We start from the raw sequence: 22,190 nt of genomic DNA on the forward strand, positions 1-22,190 counted from the left end.
AATAGTATTCCGCTGCTAAAACTGAATCATGGCTGACTTTTCCCTACCAAGAAAGTTAAGATTGAGAAAACCCTATTTTCTTCTCTTTTATTTTTCTTAAACTTCTGGCACCTGTTAACTGCTATCTACTTACACATATTTAATGAATGAATACCAGTGAAGTAGCAACAGGACTCTTCTGAACCAGGCATGCCTAGACCCTTTGGTTTTTTTTTTTTTTAATTTATTTTTGTCTGTGTTGGGTCTTCGTTGCCGTGCGTGGGCTTTCTCTAGTTGCGGCAAGCGGGGGCTACTCTTCGCTGGGGTGCACAGGATTCTCATTGTGGTGGTTTCTCTTGTGGCAGAGCACAGGCTCTAGGAGCTCGGGCTTCAGTAGTTGCAGCATGTGGGCTCAGTAGTTGTGGCACGCAGGCTCTGTAGTTGTGGTGCATGGGCTTAGCTGCTCTGCAGCATGTGGGATCTTCCTGGCCCAGGGATTAAACTCCTGTCCCCTTCATTGGCAGGCAGATTCTTTTTTTTTTTAATTTTTGGCTGTGTTGGGTCTTTGTTGCTGCACATGGGCTTTCTTTAGTTGCGGCGAGTGCGGGCTACTCTTCGTTGCAGTGTGTAGGCTTCTCATTGCGGTGGCTTCTCTTGTTGTGGAGCACGGGCTCTAGGCGTGTGGGCTTCAGTAGTTGTGGTGCACGGGCTCCAGTATTTGTGGCTTGCTGGCTCTAGAGCACAGGCTCAGTAGTTGTGGCACACAGGCTTAGTTGCTGTGTGGCATGTGGGATCTTCCCTGACCAGGGATCGAACCTGTGTCCCCTGCATTGACAGGCAGATTCTTAACCACGATACCACCAGGGAAGTTCCGACCCTTTGGTTTTATTCTGGCTACATATGTACTTGAGGGTGGATTTCATAGTTCTCTGAAATTCAGGTTTAAAAAGAAACAAATCAGTTTGTAGTCAAAGAGAACATATTTGTCATTAGAATTCACCTATAGGTGTCAGTTTGCGACCTATGTGTCTTACTAGTTTTTTGTTTTGTTTTGTTTTGTTTTTTTGTTTTTTGAGGTACGCGGGCCTCTCACCGCTGTGGCCTCTCCTGTCGCGGAGCACAGGCTCCAGACGCCCAGGCTCAGAGGCCATGGCTCACGGGCCCAGCCGCTCCGCGGCACACAGGATCCTCCCGGACCGGGGCATGAACCCGCGTCCCCTGCATCGGCAGGCGGACTCTCAACCACTGTGCCACCAGGGAAGCCCTTACTAGTTTTTTGAATAATACTTGCCATATCATATAATCCCAGTGGTTTATTTTTTCCATTACTCCTCTATGATATAGTGGCTTCCAAAACTTGGCCTTGAATGCCAAACATGTACTTACAGTTTTTAGCACAGGAGATGCAGCAACAAAGATGTGTTTAGTGAGGGAATAAATGAACGAATGGTTCTGGATCACTGTTTACAAGGGCTCCAGGTGACACCGTTTGGCATTAGATTTGCACAAATCCCCAGGGCTGTTACTCTGTGGGTGCAGGCCAAGAGCAGGAGTGAAGATTAGAGAAGACCCATGACATTTACTCTGCCCTTTGGTTGGTCCTGCACAACCTCATGCATCTTTGAGGGTCCACATCCTTGCCTTATCTCTTGGTTTATCACTCATTTGATGACTTGTTTCTCTTGTGGAAATTTGCTTCCATAAGTCTTTTTCGTAGCAACCTTCATAGTTTTGTGGCCATACATTGATTCTCCTTACAAAGGAGGGGAAAAAAGAAATCAAAGACCAATTAAATATATTAAATATATGTATTTCAATGGGTACATATGTATTATGTCTATATGCTCTGCTTACTATGGTTCCATAGGAAAAGTTTTCAAAGTTTTCTCTTACTACTCTTATGGCCAGCACCTTTACTGGGCTCCAGAAAACCACCAGTAATATATGCTCCAGTAGCATTTAGTTGTAATTTTGGCATTTTCACAACGCTGTGCAATTGGAAAGATTGAGAGTGTAATTAGTTGATACTCAGCTTTAGGCTTAGCTAAGTTTTTTTTTTAAAACACATTATTGAATGGAATCTCTTTTAAAGAGGTTCTTGCCAATTATGCATATGACACTCTGGCCCTGAAGGGCTTTTACTGGTGGCTTTTCAGGCATGTGAATAGTTTGTCATGTGTAATTCTGAGGTTTTCAGGGTCCTGTGGAGGTTTTTTGTAATATATGCTGGGTGGAGGAAGTTAGGAGGTTAGATAATAATGTGGTTTCAACTGTATTGTTGGGTATCAGAAATCACATGAGGCAACTTTCAGTTTAGGAACCTGTTTTCTTAACACTTCATCCATTACAGAAGAGGGCCAGAAAACCCTGTCCTACCCACCCCCATGCACCTTGAGGCAGTATGTAGGCATCTACAGGTAGATGCCCCCATTTCAGTGAGGCTTAAAGTCTGAGGGGGAAACATGTGGTTTATATTCAGCGAGATGGTTCCCTCTAAGGCCCCCTAATGCTTTCAAGATGCTGATAGAGCCATTAATGGCTCTTGGAGAAAGATTAGATTTTCAATTAAAATGAAGCCAATTTAAAATAAATAGTTGGTAGTATTATTAGCCTAAAATAAGCTTAAGACTGTGCCTGGGGAGTGGGTATGTCAGGCCTTACAGAGTGGTAGAGTGAGGAGCCTGACAAATTCTCTTCCCAAAAAAGTAACAAAATAATAAAAACCAACCATTTTAGGACTCTGGAAATCAACCAAAGGCATACAACAAATTGAGAACCATTTATTCAAGAAAAACTACTAAACCTTGTTATGAACAGTGGGGGTGTGTGGTGTTTTATCCTGGGGCTGTTTCCATCACCCATCCCCCAAGTTCCATCTGTGTGGTAGGTTCTGCCTGGGCAGGCTGGGCTGTGAAAACCAGCAGCTCTGCTGCCCGTGGGGGCTGATTGGAGTAAAGTACATACCCAGGCATTCCAATAAAAAAATAGTGATATTAATGGCAAAATAACCAGGGAAGACAACTTCTGCAGTTAGTCTGAGGTTGCAGTACTACTTGAAGCAAGCAACAGTCCAGTAGAACAGTCAGAAATTTACCAGAGATCCAGAGAATGAGACAGACACAGAGTAGGCCTTGATAAACTCATACATATTCTTGGTGGTCTGGAAGAGTGTGCATATGGGCAAGGCAGTGTGAAGGCTCAAGAGATCAGAGAAAGGGTCTAGTTATTTACTCATCTTTCCTGGCTGAATATGATGCCTAGTGTATGTGCAGAGGAGACAAGAGACAGCCCAGCAGAAAATAAAAGCTGGGGAAGACTTGTTAACTCCCTGATCTTTGACTATATTCTCCAACACACACAGAGATCCATTAGCAAATGGTGAAAGCCTTAGTGGCTTAAGGTGATTAAGTATAACTTCTGGTTAATCATAGGCTGATTGCTAAACTATGCTGATAGAGGGTGGCTCTTAGGAACCTAGGCTTAAAAATAAAATCAATTAAAAAGAAAAAACTCAGCAAAAACATCAGTGGCCACACATTGCAGGGGAGATAAGACTCTATAGAATTACTGCAGGCAGGTCACTAAACAAACAGCAAAAACTATTCCCAGTGGAAGATCAGAATCCAGGGTTGCTGAGGCATATTGTCCAAAGTGTTGAGTTTTTAACAAAAAAATGATGAGGCATAAAAAGAAACAGGGAAGTGTGATCCAGGAAAAAAGCAGTTAATAGAAACTATCTCTGAAGAGGCCCAGATGTTAGACCTAGCAGACAAATATTTCAAAGTAGCTATTATAAATATGTTCAAAGAACAACAGGAAACCATGTTTAAAGAAATAAAGGGAAATATAACAACAATTTCTAATCAAATAGAGAATACTATAAAGGGAAATCCTAAAAATAATTCAATGAAAACTCTGCAACTGGAAGGACAATAATCAAAATTTAAAAATTCATTAGAGGTGCCTAATAGCAGATTTGAGCCGACAGAAGAAAGAATCCATGAAAGTGGAGATCTCAGTAGAGATTATCCAATCTGAAGAATGAGAAAAAATTGAGAAAAATGAACTCAGAGACTTGTGAGATACCATTAAGTGTACCAACAGACAGATAATGGGAGGCCCAGAAGAAGGGGCGGAAAAATATTTAATTGTCAAAACTGTTAAATTTGATGAAAAATATTAATCTGCATGTCCAAGAAGCACAATCCAAAGAGAATAAATGCAAAGAGATCCACCCCTATTCACATAACAGTCAAACTGTTGAAAGCCAAAGATTTGGAAAAAAGCAAAAGAGAAACAACTCATCACATACAGGGAAATGACAACAATAACTAACTTCTCATCAGAAACAGTGGTGTGACATACTCAAAGTACTGAAAGGAAAAAAAATGCTGTCAACCAAGAATTCTATAACTATTAAAGATTATGCTTCAAAAATGATGGGAAATGAGGTGAGAAAGTGGCGTGGACATATAGACACCACCAAATGTAAAATAACTAGCTAGTGGGAAGCAGCTGCATAGCACAGGGAGATCAGATCAGTGCTTTGTGACCACCTAGAGGGGTGGGATAGGGAGGGTGGGAGGGAGATGCAAGAGGGAGGGGATATATGTATACACATAGCTAATTCACTTTGTTATACAACAGAAACTAACACACCATTGTAAAGCAATTATAATCCAATAAAGATGTTAAAAAAAATGATGGGAAAATATATTCCCAGATAAACAAAGACTGGGTGAATTTGTAGCTCACTCACTTGCCTTACAAGAAATAATAAAGGAAGTCCTTCAGACTAAAAGAAAATAATACTGAATGTTAACACAAATCCATGCAAAGAATAAAGAGCACTGATAAAACTACTTATATAGGTAAATATATACTTTTCTCTAAATTAAAAGACAATTACAGAACCAATAATTATAAAACTGTGGGGTTTATTCCAGGAGTGCAAGATTGGTTTAACATCAGTAAATCAATTAATGTAATATACTATATTAATAAGGTAAAAGGCAAACCTACATGATTGAAAGCCACAGATAAAGCATTTGACAAGATCTGGTACCCATAAAAGCTCTCAAGAAACTAGGAATAGAAGGAAACTTCCTCAGCCTGATAAAGTGCTTCCACAAAAACCCCTATAGCTAACATCATACTTAATGTGGAAAGACTGAATGCTTTCAGCCTGAGATTGGGAACATGGCTAGGATAGCAGTTCTCACCTCTTTTATTCAACATTGTAGTGGAGGTTCTAGCCAGTGCAGTAATGTAAGAAAAACAAATAAATAAATGCATCTAGATTAGAAAGGAAGAAGTAAATCTGTCTTTATTCTCAGATAAGATCATCCTAAAGAATCCACAAAGTAGGGCTTCCCTGATGGCGCAGTGGTTGAGAGTCCGCCTGCCGATGCAGGGCACACGGGTTCGTGCCCCAGTCCGGGAGGGTCCCACATGCCGCGGAGTGGCTGGGCCTGTGAGCCATGGCTGCTGAGCCTGCGCATCCAGAGACTGTGCTCCACAACAGTGAGAGGCTCGCACACCGCAAAAAAAAAAATAGAATCCACAAAAAAACTACTAGAATGAATTCATCAGTGTGTCAGTGTTGAAGAGCAATATATAAAAATTAGCATTGAAAAAATATATATTAGCATTGAAAATCTGAAAACAAAATTAAGACAGTTTTCATTATAGCCTCAAAATGAATAAAATATTTGTAATAAGTTAAAAAAAATAAATGTAAGACTTGTACACTGAAAAGTACAAAATAGTGCTGAGAGAAATAATATGGAAACAGGTAGCGAGAGTCCATGTTCATAGACTGGAAGATTCAATACAGTTAAGATACAGTTCCACCCAAATTTATTTATAGATTTAATGCTGTTCCTATAAAAATTCCAGCAGGCTTGTTGTTCTTGTTCTTGTTGTTGCTGAAATTGGTAAAGTGATCCTAAATTTTATATGTGAAAATCAAACCAAAAGAGCTGAAAATTTGTCTTTTTGACAAATGGTGCTGACATATTAGATATCCACATGCAGAAAAGTGAGCTTAGACCTTACTTCACGCCATACTAAAAAATTAACTCAAAAAGTGTTAGAGACCTAAATGTAAAAGGTAAAATTTTAAATCTTTTAGGCTAAGACATAGGGAAAAAACTGAACTTTATGAAAATTCAAAACCTCTGTGTGCTTCAAGAGATACCAGCAAGAAAATGAAATGATAAGTGATAGACCGGGAAAAAATATTTACAAATCACATATCTGCTATTGGACTTGTATCTGGAATATGCAAATAACTCTTATAACTCAAAAATAAGACAAACAACTGTTTTAAAAAATGGGCAAAAGATTTGAGTAGATATTTTACCAAAAAAAGACACATGAATGGCTAATAAGCACATATAGAGATACTCAACATTTTTAGTCATCAGGGAAATGTAAATTAAAATACGATGATATACCACTAAACACCCACTACAGAATGTCTATAATTAAAAAACAAACCATAATAACAAGTGTTGAAGATGTGGAGAAATGAGAACCTTCATACATTGCTGGTAGGAAAGTAAACTGGCACACCCACTTTGGAAGAGTTTGCAGTATCCTGAAAAGTTAAACATAGGTTTAACATATAACCTATCAATTCTGCTTCTTGGTATCTATGTAAGAGAAATGAAAAGATATATCCACACAAATACTTGTCTATCAGTGTTCATAGCAGAAATTTTCATAATAGCCAAAAGGTGAAAACAACTCAAATGCCCATCAACTGATGAATGGATAAACAAAATTTGGTATATACATATACTCTAGTACTATTCAACAATAAAAAGGAGTGAACTGATATATGCTATGACAGGGATAAACCTCCATTACATGCTTAGTGAATGAAGCCAATGCAAAACACTACCTATTGTGCAATTCTATTTATAGGAAATGTCCAGAAAAAGGCACATTTATAGAGACCAAGCACTGATTAATGGTTGCCCAGGGATGGGAATGAAGATTGCAGATTGGCTTGATTGATCTTTTTTGGGTTGATGGAAATGTTTTACAAATAGATTTTTAAATTTTATTTTTTTATTGAAGTATAGTTGATTTACAATGTTGTGTTAATTTCTGCTGTACAGCAAGGTGACTCAGTCTAACTAGATTTTGATTATAGATAGTTGCACAACTCTGTAGAAGTTATTGAATTGTATATGAAGAATGGTACATTTTATGTTACACAAATTATACCTCAATAAAGCTGTTTAAAGAAAGTGTGCCTGTGGATTCCACTGGTGTTGGCTATATACCTCAAAGACTCCTGGGGAAGCTGCTTTTGTTTTCTTTGTAAAGTTGTAGGCAAGAGAATTCCCTGTGGATTCAGAGTTGGCTAGCCAACACAGTGCCCTTATTCCCTTGGAGTGCCATGTTTGATTTGTGTGGATTATAGAGACTTAATGGCTGTCACTCCACAGATGACCAGGGAGGCCTGGTAGGTCTGGCTGGTGGCCCAGCAGTGGTGGGTTGTGAATCCCCTGTCTCACTGCCCTGCATGCACCTTCCCAGTCACTCTTTGCTGATTCACAGAGGCCACCTTCCCCTTAGAGGAGTGGAACTGTTCTTGGATCAGGGTAAACCAGCGGTTGGACTTCTCTGTTGGTATCGATTCCCTGGATCCTCCCATGGCTGTGGACCCTCTAAAATCCTTGCATGCAGCATTGTGGGTATGATGAGACTCCTATAAATTTGTCTCTTCCACACAGTAGCCCTCAAATACCACAAAGTTGGAACACCAAGCCCTTGGTTGAGGTGGTAGCAGGGATCTACTCTGTTCTTTGTCTCAGGGAACATCTCACTGGAGATTAGCTTGTGGCTTTGGGGCTTCTTGGAATACATGCAGGTTGAGTGACTGGATTTATGAGTGATTACCACTTCTGCCTTATTTTCAGCTGATTATTTACCCTGGAACCAACCAAAACGAGAACTGCTTCGTCCGCCACACAACTACCGGCCAGTGTCAACCAAGTTTGATAGCCGAACCACACACCAGGATGACTACTCCATGAAGGGCCTGGTGAACACCATGAGCTGTAAGCCTCCGGCCGTACTCAAGCTCTGTAACATCCCCCTGGAGGATATGACAAACTACAAGATGAGCTACGTGGCCCACCCCATGGAGAAACGCTATGTGTATGAGCCGGAGAAGTTCAGACCCTGTGAAATCCCCTTTGAAAGCCTTACCACTCACAACGAGTCATACCGGGGCCTGATGGGGGAGCCAGCCAAGAGCTTGAAACCTCCAGCCAGGCCTAGTGTGCTAGACATGCCGTTCTGTAACACCACTGAATTTCGAGATAAGTACCAAGCTTGGCCAACGCCCCAGATGTTCTCCAAAGCTCCCGCCACCTATGTCGCTCCTGAAAAAAAGATGGACCTTCTGACGACAGTGCAGGCCCACTACACGTACCCTAAGGGTGCCCCAGCTCAGTCCTACCGACCGGTGCTCTCGGTCAAGAAGGGTGGCCGCTTTGAAAGCTCCACCACGACCAAAGAGGACTATAAGCAGTGGGCCAGCATGCGGACCAAGCCAGTCAAGCCTATCCCCCAGCTGAACCTTCCCACCGAGCCCTTGGACTGCCTGACCACCACAAGAGCCCACTATGTGCCCTACCCTCCCATCACTACCAAAAGCTGTAAGCCCCCCTGGTCTCGCCCTCGAGGAAATATCCCTGTGGAGGGCCAGACCACATATACCATCAGCTTTACTCCTAAGGAAATGAGCAGGTGCCTGGCTTCATACCCTGAGCCTCCCGGCTACATCTTTGAGGAAACAGATGCTTTGGGGCACAGAATATACAGGCCAGTTTCCCAGACAGGCTCTCAGCGGAGCAGCCGTCTTTGTGTAGGTGATTCAGAAAATCCTAACCAGCAGGAGTTGACAGTGTCATCTTGATTTTTAAAGATTGTAATTTAGGAATTGCACACTACTTTTAAAAGCAGATGATTGAGTTATTCGTTGGACAAAAACAACAAAAAAAAAGAATTCCTCAAAATGAAAAAAAAGAAATCTTCACCATCGTTTCCAGCACACTTGAATAAAATGAGAATCACTTGACTCAAGGAAAATGACATTTAATCACTGGCTAATTAGTCCCCTTAACCCTCCTTCTGCCGTCTTCCCCTCTTGGGTCCTTTACCTTGTGCTCATGGAATCAATGGTCTCTGAGGGTTTTTTCCCATCCAGATGTATTTTATTAATTTAATCATTGTATTAATTGACATGATTAACCCTTGCCAAGTATGAAGTGCCAAAGAATATAAACTTTACTTTGGGGGGGTTGAATCTGCAGGTCTGTGTATTCACCCCACATGCTGTCTACACAGAGAGCAGGCTGTGTTCTTTGCGACCTTCGGGGAGATTTCAGCCTAACTCTCTCATTGCCTCCGCATCCTGGTGGGAGTGCCTTGGGCCTGATCTGGAGTGTTGTTTTGGGTTCTCTCTGCCCAGGGCTGCTGCACAGGGCATCTTTCTACCTCTTCACATCATGGCATATGAGCATGAGCAGTGTTGTCTGAATGGGTGTGGGTCTGGTCATGGGAGTTGGAGGGGTAGAAAGAGGTTCTATGGCAGTCCCAGGAAAGCATGGACCTGCCAGACCTCTCTCACTCCCAAACCAGTGCAGACTCTGAGTCCAGGGAGAGGAGGGGGAAAAAGGGACCCTCGGCAACCAGGCAGTTGGCAGCTGGCCCTTGAGCTGTGAGCTCTTCTAAATGCTCAGAACCTGGAAAAAATGGCCTCAGCTTGGGCTGGTTCCTGGACCTGCTTGTCCTAAAATGACAGCTGTGATCAGAATTCTCACAAGGCTTGACACAGTGGTGAGCTGGATCCTGTCCTGGAGAAAGGGCTGGAGGTTCCTCTTTGGGGCCTAAGGTTTGATCCTAAGGCTAAGTAGTTGGGAGATTTTTTTTTTTAATTCAGAAGAGTCAAGGAAGGACTTTGTTCAAGAGGGCCCAGGCCAGGATCAGATGGATTCAAGGTCTGGGTGAGCCTCATACAGAGGGATGAAGATTGACACCTGGGATACCCGTCTCTCTTTTGAGTCTGTGGAACCCTAAAATATACTCCATGGTCTCAGGGAACTGGGGAACAATGTGGAGGGGAGAGGGGAAATTCCAGCTCAGTGCCTGTTCATGGGCAAGAAACCTATGTCTCTTATCCAAGTCTGTCTGTCCATGGCTCTCACCTACCTGGCCCAGACATTCAGGTCCCCACCCTTTTCTCCTCACGAGGTTTGCTTCACTGGGTTGAGATCTATATTATTTAATCCTCTTAGTTATATCAGGTCTGGATGCCTGCCCTTATGCGGTAAAGAAGCTCAGAGAGATTATGCAGCTTGCTGAAAGCCACAGAGCTTGGAGCACCAAGGCCAGGATTGGAACCCAGGTCTTCTGTTTCAAGATCCAGGGCTCTTCACCCAACACCAGGCACCCCCCATCTGCGGTGGCTCAGATCGCATGGCTCCACAAACCACATCAAACCGCACTGTCTCTGTTTGAACTCCTTTCTGGAGTCCATTAAGCTAAAGGAGACCACTTAGGAGGGTAAGTTTTATTATTTTTGTTTCATTTTCACAAATCAAATATTGGCACTTGATTTGAAAAACCAAATGGTGCTAAAATGCTTATAAAAATGTAGCAATCTCTTAAGTAGCTGCCCCTTGGCCTCTACTATGACTTCCCCAGAGAACAATTGTAAATTATTGGATCTGTTTCTGCTAATATTTTCCTTCAAATTCCTAAATAATATACATATACTGCTGTCTGTTGATTCATCAATTTTATTTTTTTAATTAAAAAAAAGTTTAAAAAATATTTTCTCACTATTTTTATTTATTTTTTTTGGCTGCATTGGGTCTTCATGGCTGCATGCGGGCTTTCTCTAGTTGTGGTGAGTGGGCTTCTCATTGGGTGGCGTCTCTTTTTGCAGAGCACGGGGTCTAGGGCGCAGGCTTCAGTAGTTGTGGCTCATGGGCTCAGTAGTTGTGGCTCACGGGCTCTAGAGCGCAGGCTTAGTAGTTGTGGTGCATGGGCTTAGTTGCTCCGCGGCATGTGGGATCTTCCCAGACCAGGGATCAAACCCATGTCTCCTGCATTGGCAGGTGGATTCTTAACCCCTGCACCATGAGGGAAGTCCCTGACTCATCCATTTTAGACATTGTCTGTTTTGGTAGATTAGGGATATTAATTCTTTTATATCCCTTCCTTCTCTCCCCCGTCTTCTTAGTATAGTTATATGATAGTGTGTGGTTATATCAAAACTAATAAGCTTTTCTAATGGGTCTGATGAGTAGGAAGGGAAGAAGCTGAAGAAGGATGTGCAGACCTGGCTGATGCAGGAGCACTGAGTCCCCTTGGGGTGAGAAATTTCCTCTGATCCCTTCCTTTGGGACATTTGGGGTCACCTCCATGGTGACCCCAGGCTAGATGAGCCACCCAGGGCATCCCTGCCTTGCCTGTCTCTTTAGGACTTAAGGAGTTGGCTCTCCCTCTACTACCTGTCCTCCTCCTTATGAAAGTGGTTAATACAAGTAAAAAACATTCATAAAACACATAAAGAAGGACACAAGTGGCTATTATGGGTACTAGTGGAACACCATGACTAAGAGTGTGCAAGGCGTGTCCAGCAGACCTGGGCTTGCATCTTGGCCCTTGTCACCCGCTAGCTATGGGACCTTGGTCAGATTCTTTAAAATGTGGATAATAGCAATACTGGTCTCATGGTTTTGTGGTTTGGATTGAATGATTGAGTATGTATCAGTCACTTAGGCCTGGCTCACCTTTAATTTATTAAACATAGGTGAGGAGGAGGACGGTGGTGGTGATGGCTGAATTCCGCCTGGCTGAATTTACCTGTGATTTTATTGGTCATTGTTCACAAGTGTGCAGGTAAGGATAACTGCTCATGTTTTAAACTTTGTATATTTTATAAAGTTAAAGTACCTCCTTTTTTTTCATATAGTTAAGTTTACTTTTTAGTTGTTCAGAGGCAGGGTTGCTAACTGTGCTCCCTGGAAATGTCATTTTAGGAAGTTACTTGAGCCACGAGAAGGGAAAGAGAAGGTGAGCTGAGCAGATGGGGCCTTGATTCCCCTCCCCTGCTTTGCCATGGCAGCTTCTTGTAATCAGTTCTGTGTATTGGGCCTCCCATATAAGAGTTTGTGGGAGCAAGATTCTTTACCAGCTGTGAAAACACATGCACATGCGTGCACACACTGCTCTAATACCCCATAGCATCCTATTCAACAAACTCCAATGATGGAAGACTTCAAACACGTTGCCTTCTCTTGAAATACACATTTATAATTTATTTCATGTATTTTTCATTTGTGGGAATGATGTGGGAGCTTAATCACCCTCCAAAGCACAGGGTTTTCAAGGCTTTCACCATGTTATAAAAGAAAAATTTTTAGAGACCAGAAATCAAACACGAAGAAAAGTTATGGCCAAGCAGGGAACCTGTTCCAGTGCAGAATCCAATATGCTCTGAGGATGAGGCTCTGGAGAAGAAAACAGGTGGAGCTTTTAAAGCTCAAAGATGGCAAACTCTATCCTGCTTAAGGAAGGCGGGGCCTCAGGGTGAGGCTGATTGGCTGGAGATAGTGGGACTAGTTGGTGTGGATACCCTGGGTGGGGTGGATGTGGTCTGCTGGTTTAGCATATGGTGCCCAGGGGCATCTGCTGGGATGTCCCACTCCTGACGATGGTGTCTTCTTGCCTGTGCTTTGTACAGGGCAGCCCTGTGTCAGCAGGCTAGGTGGCCAGGAAATCCCTTATCCCCTGGTTCACCTTACAGTGGGGCCACCTGTGTGGATAAAGACTCTGGCACATCACTTGTATTTTTTGAAGATCAGGAACCGTCTTTCGACTTGGCCTCCCAATTATGATATAAATACAGCACCAAGAATAGCTTGAAGGATCTCCGTTTTACTGCTTGCTGCATTTTCACAGGGGTCAAAGTCTTTGAAGATGGGCCCCCCTGTTTTGGCTTGGCTTTGAGATCTTATGCCAGGCAGTGTCTAGAGGCTAGGGGAGGTGGGGCCCATTGTCAGTGATTCTTTCAACAATCCCCATTTTTAGCACCGTTTGTCTCTCTGCTTTCTATGGTACCTGCTGTTTCAAATCCTGAGCCCCTACTGGGTCCTGCCTGGCAGACTCGCTCCCTATCAGCCCCAGCATGCCTGCGGCATTTTTATCCTGGGCTTTGCTCTACGCTCATTCTGCCATCTACCTCCCATCTTCTTCCATTTTCTTGAAAACCCTTGTTCACTGCTGACCCTCCTCCCATCTTCTTCCCTGTGGTATTTCATAATTTCATTACTGCTTTATTAGAGTTGAATGGTATATGTGAGGTAGCGGGAAGGCACTTGCCTGGGCAGAGGGCCCGTTGAAGGTGGTGCCGCGCTAATGGACTTCTGTGGGGTCTTCTCTGCTGGAAAGCACACCTGGAGGGTGACTTTTACTGCTGATGGGACCGCCAGGCAAACCTGGGCAGTCCTCGTAGAATAAGTGCCAGGCCAACCAGTGTATGCAGTGATGGGGGCCCTGGATCTTGGGCCACTACCCTCTGAGCCCCAGGCCATTCCCCAAGGCTGTGCAGACGGCATCAGACAGTGCTCTCCCACTCCGTCCCCGGCCCCAGTCACCCTCCTTCCTGCCCCTTTCAGACATCACCAGCGATTTCATAGAGGAGGGTCTGGGGGCTCAGAGACAGCCCTCCACTAAGCGGAAATCACAGCCCAGTTCTGACACCGGGAGCAGCTGTCCCGGCCAGGGCCTTGCTGGGGGTGGCGGGGGAGCAAGCACTCCCTGCTCTGTGTCCAGATGCCTTTTCGTTATAGTCACACGGCCCTGAAAGCATTTGCAGTAATGTACACGGTTAGAATAGCTGTCCTCCCCGCCCCCCTCCATGCTTCTGCCTCTAATGTGGGAGTGAAGTGAACTGCTCCAAGGCAATGGGGTCGGCACAACAGAACCTTCCCAGAGGGGTGCACCTTTTGGGGATCTGGTCATTTAGGGCATGAAGATGAGCTGAGCAATCCGTTTCCTCCAAAAGTGCTCTTCAGCTGTGCAGTTGTCAAGAGGAAGTGGGCAGGGCGGGTGAGGGGTGTGTACAGGTCCTAATTGCGGCTTACATGGCCCCCTGGCTCCTGAGGCCTGCCCAGCCATCACCCAGGCCCGCATCTGGTCCTCAGGCCTTGAAGTGAAGTGGAGGACAGGGGCCCTTCTGAGCATAAACACCAGGGATGGGGACAGACAGGGGTGTTTACTTTGGCCGGGCAGGCTCAGAGTTTCCACATGGCTGGCTGAGCAGGTGCTTGGTTCCTCCCCACATTGGGGGTGCACTGGGGGAGCCTTTCAGAACATGTGCTCTGGATTCTGGAAAAGGCATCAGGGCAATGCTAAGCTGGGCTCCTCTTTAAGCCATACCTCTGGGTCACAGGGTTGGATGCCGACATGAGATGTACTGATGGCTTTTCCTTGTCAAGCCTCGAAGTGTGGCAGCAAACCCAGCTTGATGCTAACTGAAAGGATTCAGGAACTTTCCTTTCCTGTGGTTGAATCTAAAACACTGATTTTCTTGGGCTTTTAATGCCCAAGACCAGCCAGCCTGCCTGCACGCCTGCGACCTGCCTATCTCATCAGGACCAAGGCTGTTCTTTCAACGACAAGGGGGAAGCTTGGTTTCTTCCCTGATGTCCCCAGTACCCCATCCATTTCATGTTATAGGACCATAAAACAGGGGAGCCCACAAATACTCCTTAAACAGGCAAGCAGCTACTTGAGAGTTATAGACAGACAAAATATGTGGAAAATGACTGAAATTTGACATCTATGCCAGTGAATGACTTATAAACTAAGAAATGGAATTTTTTTGGACTATAGGCTCTCCTGGGCATAAAAAAAAAAAAAACAACAAAACTTTTTCATTTTGAAGTTTCTAAGCAGGGCGCAATGCTTACTATTGACTTGGAGGGGCTCTTTTCTTGGCTGAGCATTGTAACATCTCTTACATTTGGAGGTCAGTTATTTGGAAACTTCAGCTGTCCAAAACTGAGGCAAGAACCTGGAAATAAGCAACTTTTAAGCTGCCAAAGTCATTGACATGCAATTCATGTATGGAAACTCAGGTACTTTATGCAGCGCTCACTCTCAGCATGTTGGCCCCTGTCCTCCACTTTTTTTTTTTTTTTTACACACAAAGTTCCCAAAGAGCTTCTCTTACCTGGTTTACTAGCCCAGAGAAGAGTCAGAGACTCTGCTGCTAGAAGTAGACACATTTAGAACAGAAAGCAGTGACAGCTAATAGCTTGGCAGTGGGACTAGAGGCCAAAAAAACCCCAAAACACCCAATTAGAAAATGCAGAACTTAAAAGTATGGCAGCTCATGAATTATCCCAATATAACACACACACACACACACGCACATGTATGTGCATACATATTAAGTCTGGAAAATATACCATAGTTTGTGCTTATGACCCCAATTTAGTAAAAAGAATAAAAAATCATACACATTTTTAAAGTCTGGACAAATGCATCAGTAGTGTTGGATAAATGAATTCCCGTTTATCTCATTTATCCAGAATAATAAGGGAATGGGGATTTGGAGTATTTTAACTTGAGGTTAACCTACAGGTAATATGTATCAGCCAAAGGTCTTTTCTTTGGACTACCAGCCCTGTGATATGGTTATCAAAAATGTTCATTGGACATATAAGTTTGGGAAAGGCTGCATATTAGAGCCTCCTGTTGGAGATGCATGATGCGTATTAATCCTTTGAAAGCTCTGTGAAACACTATAGTAAAGGCACCTTGTTTAACTTTGTATAACCCAGGCTGTGACTCAGCATTCTTTTATTTATTGATTGATTGATTTTTATTTTTATTTTTATTTTATTTATTTATTTTTGGCTGCGTTTGGTCTTCGCTGCTGCGTGTGGGCTTTCTCTAGTTGCGGCGAGTGGGGGCCACCCTTCGTTGCGGTGAGTGGGCTTCCCACTGCGGTGGCTTCTCTTGCTGTGGAGCACGGGCCCTAGGCACGAGGGCTCAGTAGTTGCGGCATGTGGGCTCAGTCTTTGTGTCTCACTGGCTCTAGAGCACAGGCTCAGTAGTTGTGGTGCACGGGCCCAGTTGCTCCGTGGCATGTGGGATCCTCCCGAACCAGGGCTCGAACCCGTGTCCCTTGCACTGGCAGGCGGATTCCCAACCGCTGTGCCACCAGGGAAGTCCCGACTCAGCATTCTTGTAAGTGCTCAAATTACAAGTGCTCAAATCAAAAAGGGAATTTGTTGGTTCAGGCAGTTGAACAGTCTAGGGCTTTATCTGTGGGCTTTAGGCACAGCTGGATCCAGGGGCTTGAATGCTGTGATGGGGGCTTGGTCTTCGTCTTTTGGCTTTCTTTTCTTCTGCATTGCCCTCTTAGGCAGGCTCTTCCCATGTGGTAGTTTCCAGCAATTCTAACCTTACAGTATCCTTTTAGCTAAAGGGCTTCTTTCCAGTGGTTCCAGTAAAAATCCCTGAATTGAGTCTGTCTTGCCTGGCTGTGTCTCATGCTGGTCCCTGAACTGATGGCCATGGCCAGGGAGATGGAAAATACTCATTGTCCAGGCCAGAATCGGGGTCCACCCCTGGACTGAGCAGTGTGTGTGTGTGGGGTCAATCCCATGTGAACTACACGAACTGTAGGAGGGCTGGGAGTGAGGGGGATGCCCCAAAGAAAACTGGGATATGGTTTCCAGGGAAGGGAGGGATAAATGCCGAGCAGGCAGAAGCAATAGTTTCCAGCTCCAACAATAGAGTCCTTTTATTGTGCAAAACCTATTGGAACACACATGGAGAAATACTGCCAAGAGCTCATCATAGATTTTTTGTTTTTAAACGTCTTTATTGGAGTATAATTGCTTTACAATGGTGTGTTAGTTTCTGCTTTATAACAAAGTGATTCAGCTATACGTATATCCCCATATCTCCTTCCTCTTGCATCTCCCTCTCATCATACATTTTTCTCAAAGAAGTTTAGAATGCAATAAAACACGTACGCATGCAAACATGCAATAAAACATGTACGCAATAAAACACGTACGCATGCAAAGAAAGAAAGGTTGGACCTTTCTTTGATGATGCAGAAACACAGTGGGTCCTGCCGTGCCTCAGGGTCCTGCTCACCATCCGTTGAGACTGTTTGGCTTCTTGATAAATGGGAAGTTATGGCGCAGCCGGAGTGCAGGGCACAGAGAGCCTGAGAAAGTTCATGCACGGGACAGTGGACACAAGTGCGTATCTCCTGTGTCGTACTCTATCGAGTTCCCACAGCACCAGCACATACCACCTCACTTTATACACACACAAACCTCTCTGTGTTTGTTATTCTCCTGTCCAGGTGGGGAGTTGAGGCTCAGAGAGGTTAAGCAACTTGGTGAATTACTCACAGGCTTGCTCAGGGCATTGGATGAAAAGATGTATGTAAAACAAACCTTGTGAACAGTGAAGACATTTTTGAATGATGCCATGGATTTGGGGGAAGGGGAGCGCTACTAGAGAGAGGCAGGAGGCTCTTGAAGTTGAGAGAAAAGAATGGAATTTGGAAAGCTTTTCAAAGGCTCTGTGGTTTGCAGGTGTGTGGCTTCAGAAATAATAAGGTTGAAAGAACTTTGGGAATGGTAATTGTACGTGTGAGTGATTCGCCACTGTACCTAGTACGGAGTTAGCATTCAGATCTAGTCACTAATTGCTTCTGGACACACACACACACACACACACACACAGATACAAAAATGTTGATTAAGTTGCAATAGGGCTTCTTTCCATGATACTTACTTACAAGTGTAATATATAATGAGGAATGATTACATTTAGAGATGAAGGTTATTTGCAGAGATTTTTACATTTTAAGCTTTTGCTCTAAAATAGTTAATCACTTTAGAAAAAGATCCCTTGGGATTTTCCAAGGAAAAAGTTATTTTCATCTTGTGATTTGGTAACATACAGTCACTTCTGCTGTGTATGTTTTATTATAAGCTCTCAAAGGGAGGCTGTGTCCCTGAGATCTGAAGATTGCTGTATCTCCTACCTCTGCTTGCCCGGCTGCCCCAGGGGTCCGTCTGACTTGAGGCTATCACAGTGTCTGTGCAGCCCTTTTCCCAGACTCCTGGGTCAGGCATAGTTCTCGCCATGCCCTTGCCCTGTGGGCACCTCCAGGGGACCCGTCCAGATGGCCCTTAGGTGTTCTCCAGCGTCTCCATGGGCTTTCGTTTCCTCTACCCCATCCAATGAATTCCCTGTCTGATGGGTGGTTTCTCAGAAATCTTCCTTTCTCCCTCCACACATCCCATCATATGTGCCTCCGGCCCCTAGATGTGCCTCCCTGCCCCCCACAGTCCCACAGCTGCTGTCTCAGCTCCGTCACCAGGAGGGACAGCACGCCCCGTCTGTCATAGCGCTGACCACCCTCCCTCGTCCCCCTCCCAGCCACCTGTACACACATACATACATAGATTGGTTCATTCCTTCAGAAAATATTTATTAGGTGCTTCGGGCTATATCAGTAAACAGAGCAGATGCAGATCCTACCCTTCGTGGGGCTTACAGTCTAGTGGGGGAGACAGACGCTCAGTAATAAATAGGTGTACTGTGCAATTCACTAATATATGACTATATCTAATAGTGTGGGATATATAATAGAAATGCAGTAATACGCACATGATAAATAAAAAGCATCCTGTGTATTGTAAGTTAGAAGGTGATAAGAGCCATGGGAAAAGGAAAAGGTGATCAGGATTAAAGAGGGCCCGGGAGCTCTGGGAGGTACAGGGTGTCTTGAAGGGAACGGTTGGGGTGGACCTCACTGAGAAGGGGGGACTTGAGAGTCTCAAAGGGAGAGGTGAGGATGTCAGGGAGCAGCTAGTGCAAAGGCCCCGAGGTGGGCACAGTTTGGTCTAGGGGTGTCCAGGGAGCAGTCAGGAGGCCAGTGAGGGCTGTAGAGACCATTGCCAGGAATTTGGCTTTTACTCTAAGGGGAGCCAACTGAGAAGTGCCCAGATCAGGTTTCTATTACACCTGTCACTGTGGTCACCCTGACGGCTGCTGTGAGGGGCGGCAGTGGGCAAGGATAGAGAAGCAGGGCTTGGTAGGAGGCTTATTACATAGAGAATGATGCAGGTCCACACCTGGCTGGTAGAAATGGGGGCAATGAGTAGACTACACTGTGTTGCTGATTGGAGGTGGAGTGAGATGAACAGGGAATCAGCATGACTCCAGAACCTTTGGGCTGAGTGCCTGGAAGGATGGAGTTGCCACTCACCGAGGTCGAGGAGGGCTGGGCTAGGGCATCTGAATGCAGGACCGCCATTCAAGTGGGAAGCGAGGTGTAGTGAGGCCTTTGAAGGGGCTCTGCAGCCAGACAGGCCTGGTACTTCCACTTACCGCTGTGGTCCCAGTGTGGGCCCTGGTAAGGGGTGACTGGAATACCCTAGAATTTCCAGACATGTTTCCTCTTTCTGCCTCTCCTTTCTCCACTACAGCTTTTAGGGAGAAAGGGGTCTTTCCTGAAGTACAGAAGGAAAGATCTTCTGAGTTACCAGGCACCGGGATGGGTCAGGTAATTGTAATTGTGTTGGGTGCTTTGAGGGAGGGGGAGGGCGGGGGGGGTCAGCTTGAAGGGAGGTGATGGCTTCCTTGAGATTGTAAGTATGATGCTGAGGTGGGACTCCCCTCCCCTCTCCCCCTTCCCTCCTCTGTCTCCTCTCCCCCCACCCCGCCTCTCCAGCCACAGTTATCCAGATCTTGTCCTTTAGGATTTCTTCGTCCTTCTATCATGTCATGCCGTATAGTCTTCCGTTGGTCATTGTCTTCTTTATTCCCACCCATCATCATCTTTTCAGCAAAACAAAAGATCGTTTTGGGGGATCCGCTCTATTTACAAGAGGAGATGTGGTAAGTAAATCTTACAGCCTCCATATTTGTCCCACCCTGGGTGCCAAGGAAACTCCCAAGGGATGAGTAGGTGGTGGTGGGTATGGCGGCCAGTGTTCCATGGCTCATGGGAAGGTGACAAGGGGAAGGAGGGTGGACCCTGGAGCCTTCAAGGAACTGAGGCCAGTCACCCAGAGAAAGCAGCCAGAGACGAGGCTGGGCTTTTGCGGGGTGCCTCAGGACATCTTAAGGAGTCTGTCCCTTATCCTGACAACAGTAGGAAGGTGGAGAAGGCTTTAAAACAGAGGACTGGTATAACCCAAACCGTCTTTTGAGAATATTTCTTTGTGAATGAATTTAAGCCGTTTTGGCTGACCGACACTTTCCAGGTTATCTTGGTAAAATGGGAGCTCCATTAAGAGAGGCTGGAGTTCTGTGTTTCCACCTACACAGCCTCACTCCCTAAGATGGTGTGTTTCAGTGGAAACAATCTCAGACCAAATTCTGGCACAGTCATAAGTGCTTGCAAACCGGCCCAGTGCTACCACATAACCTGCTCTGTGAACTTGAATAAATCCTATCGTTCCAACCCTAGGCACTCTGACAGTTACTCCAAGGTGGATGTTCTTGTGGTAAGATCAGCCAGGAACTTCTCTGGTCAGATCAAGCAAGAGTTGGGTGTGGGGAGTGGGGATACACAGGACCAAGGAGAGCTCTGGACTTGGAGCTCTAGGCTGCTGGGTTTGCTGGATACTTAGATGGTCTGTACAAGGGCAGTGGTGCTTGTGTACCCTTTCCAGTCCTGTAATATAGCTAATTTTACTGATGTGTAATTAATGAACTTTGTGTAATTAACAAACCCTCTGGTGCAGATTTAGGTAACGATATTTGAAATGCTTGCATGGTCACTTTTGGAGGGTAGGTTTATGAATAGGTAATTAAATGTTAGCTAGCTGCCCCCTAGGGTGTAGGTTTTTTTAAAAAATATTTATTCATTTATTTGGTTGTGCTGGTCTTAGTTGCTGCAGGTGTGCTCCTTAGTTGGGGCTCGCCGGCTCCTTAGTTGCAGCACATGGACTCCTGAGTTGTGGCTCTTGGGCTCCTTAGTTGTGGCACGTGGGCTTCTTAGTTGTGGCATGCATGTGGGATATAGTTCTCTGACCAGGGATCGAACACAGTCCCCCTGCATTGGGAGCGTGGAGTCTTATACATTGCATCACCAGGGAAGTCCCAGGGTGTAGGTTTAAGTTAATTTTACACGTATGCATCAGTTTACGTTGATGTATTTGCAGGCAGTGTAACAAGAGCGCTAGCTGCTATATGGGAAGTGGATTGGAGGAGACTGGAGTCCAGTCGGGATACCTCTGCAAAAGCCCCAGTGAGAGAGGATTAGGAATAAAAGGAGCAATCCCTCGCTTGCTGACTGGAAAGAACCAAATGAGGAAGAAAACTGGGCTGGAGATTCCCCCAAACTTGGAAGAGTGGGGCACATTGGTGTTTGTGGTGGGATGTGTCTGCTTTCTTGGTTGGACTCTGAGCTCCTTGGGGGCTCAAAGCAGAGACTAGGCTTTCACCCTGTGTCCTCAGGGTCCAGCCTGGGCCTGGCACAGAGTTGGTGCTTAGTTAGAGTTGGTCAAACTCTGAGGGAAAGGAAAGGTATGTGATGGGAAAAGAAATCAGGGAGAAGGAGATGAGATCAGAAGAGACAGAGGACTGCCTGGTGGGGGCGAGTAGAGTGAGGTCCAGTAGGACCAGATGAAGAGGTTGGTGGTTTTCCATCCCAGCTGGGCCCAAGTTGCAAAGGCTAGACCTTCACAAGTGCAAAAGGAGGGGAGGATCTAGGTCATGGGGGTTTGCTCCCAGGTGGTTACCTTGAGTATCTCCACTCCAGTAGGGGGGAGGTGTGCAGGTGAAGAAATCCAGCTCAGGAGTGGCTGGTCCATGAATCTGGCACCTGCTCTGTGCCCTGGCACTGTGACTTGCTGAGCTCCAGCTGTGGGACAGAGAGTTACCTGGATGACTGGCGAACAACTTCATCATCCTTCAGCTGACCTCAGCTACGTCATTTCCTGGCCCTTTCATTGTTATTTAAAAAATGGTGGCGGGGATTGGGGGAATAAAACCAAGCCCATGACACACTTCATCACCACACTCCCTTCCTTGACCATTAAACCTTTCCTAGAGTTGCTCACCTGGTAACCAAGTTGTTCACAGCTTGTCTACTATCCTTTGTGGGATTTGTAACGAGGTCAACC

General features: G+C 45.1%; 1 protein-coding gene across 1 annotated transcript in view; it reads left to right on the plus strand.

Moving 5' to 3' along the window:
• SAXO1 (stabilizer of axonemal microtubules 1) overlaps positions 1-8,917 on the plus strand; it is a 36,299-nt gene extending 27,382 nt beyond the window's left edge. The window contains exon 4 of the mRNA XM_060100486.1: positions 7,914-8,917. Within this exon, the coding sequence (XP_059956469.1) occupies positions 7,914-8,917 (1,004 nt within the window). The remainder of the gene's footprint in view (positions 1-7,913) is intronic.
• Positions 8,918-22,190: the final 13,273 nt, after the last annotated feature.

Source organism: Mesoplodon densirostris, chromosome 6 (genome assembly GCF_025265405.1).
Source record: "Mesoplodon densirostris isolate mMesDen1 chromosome 6, mMesDen1 primary haplotype, whole genome shotgun sequence".
Classification (NCBI taxonomy): domain Eukaryota; kingdom Metazoa; phylum Chordata; class Mammalia; order Artiodactyla; family Ziphiidae; genus Mesoplodon; species Mesoplodon densirostris.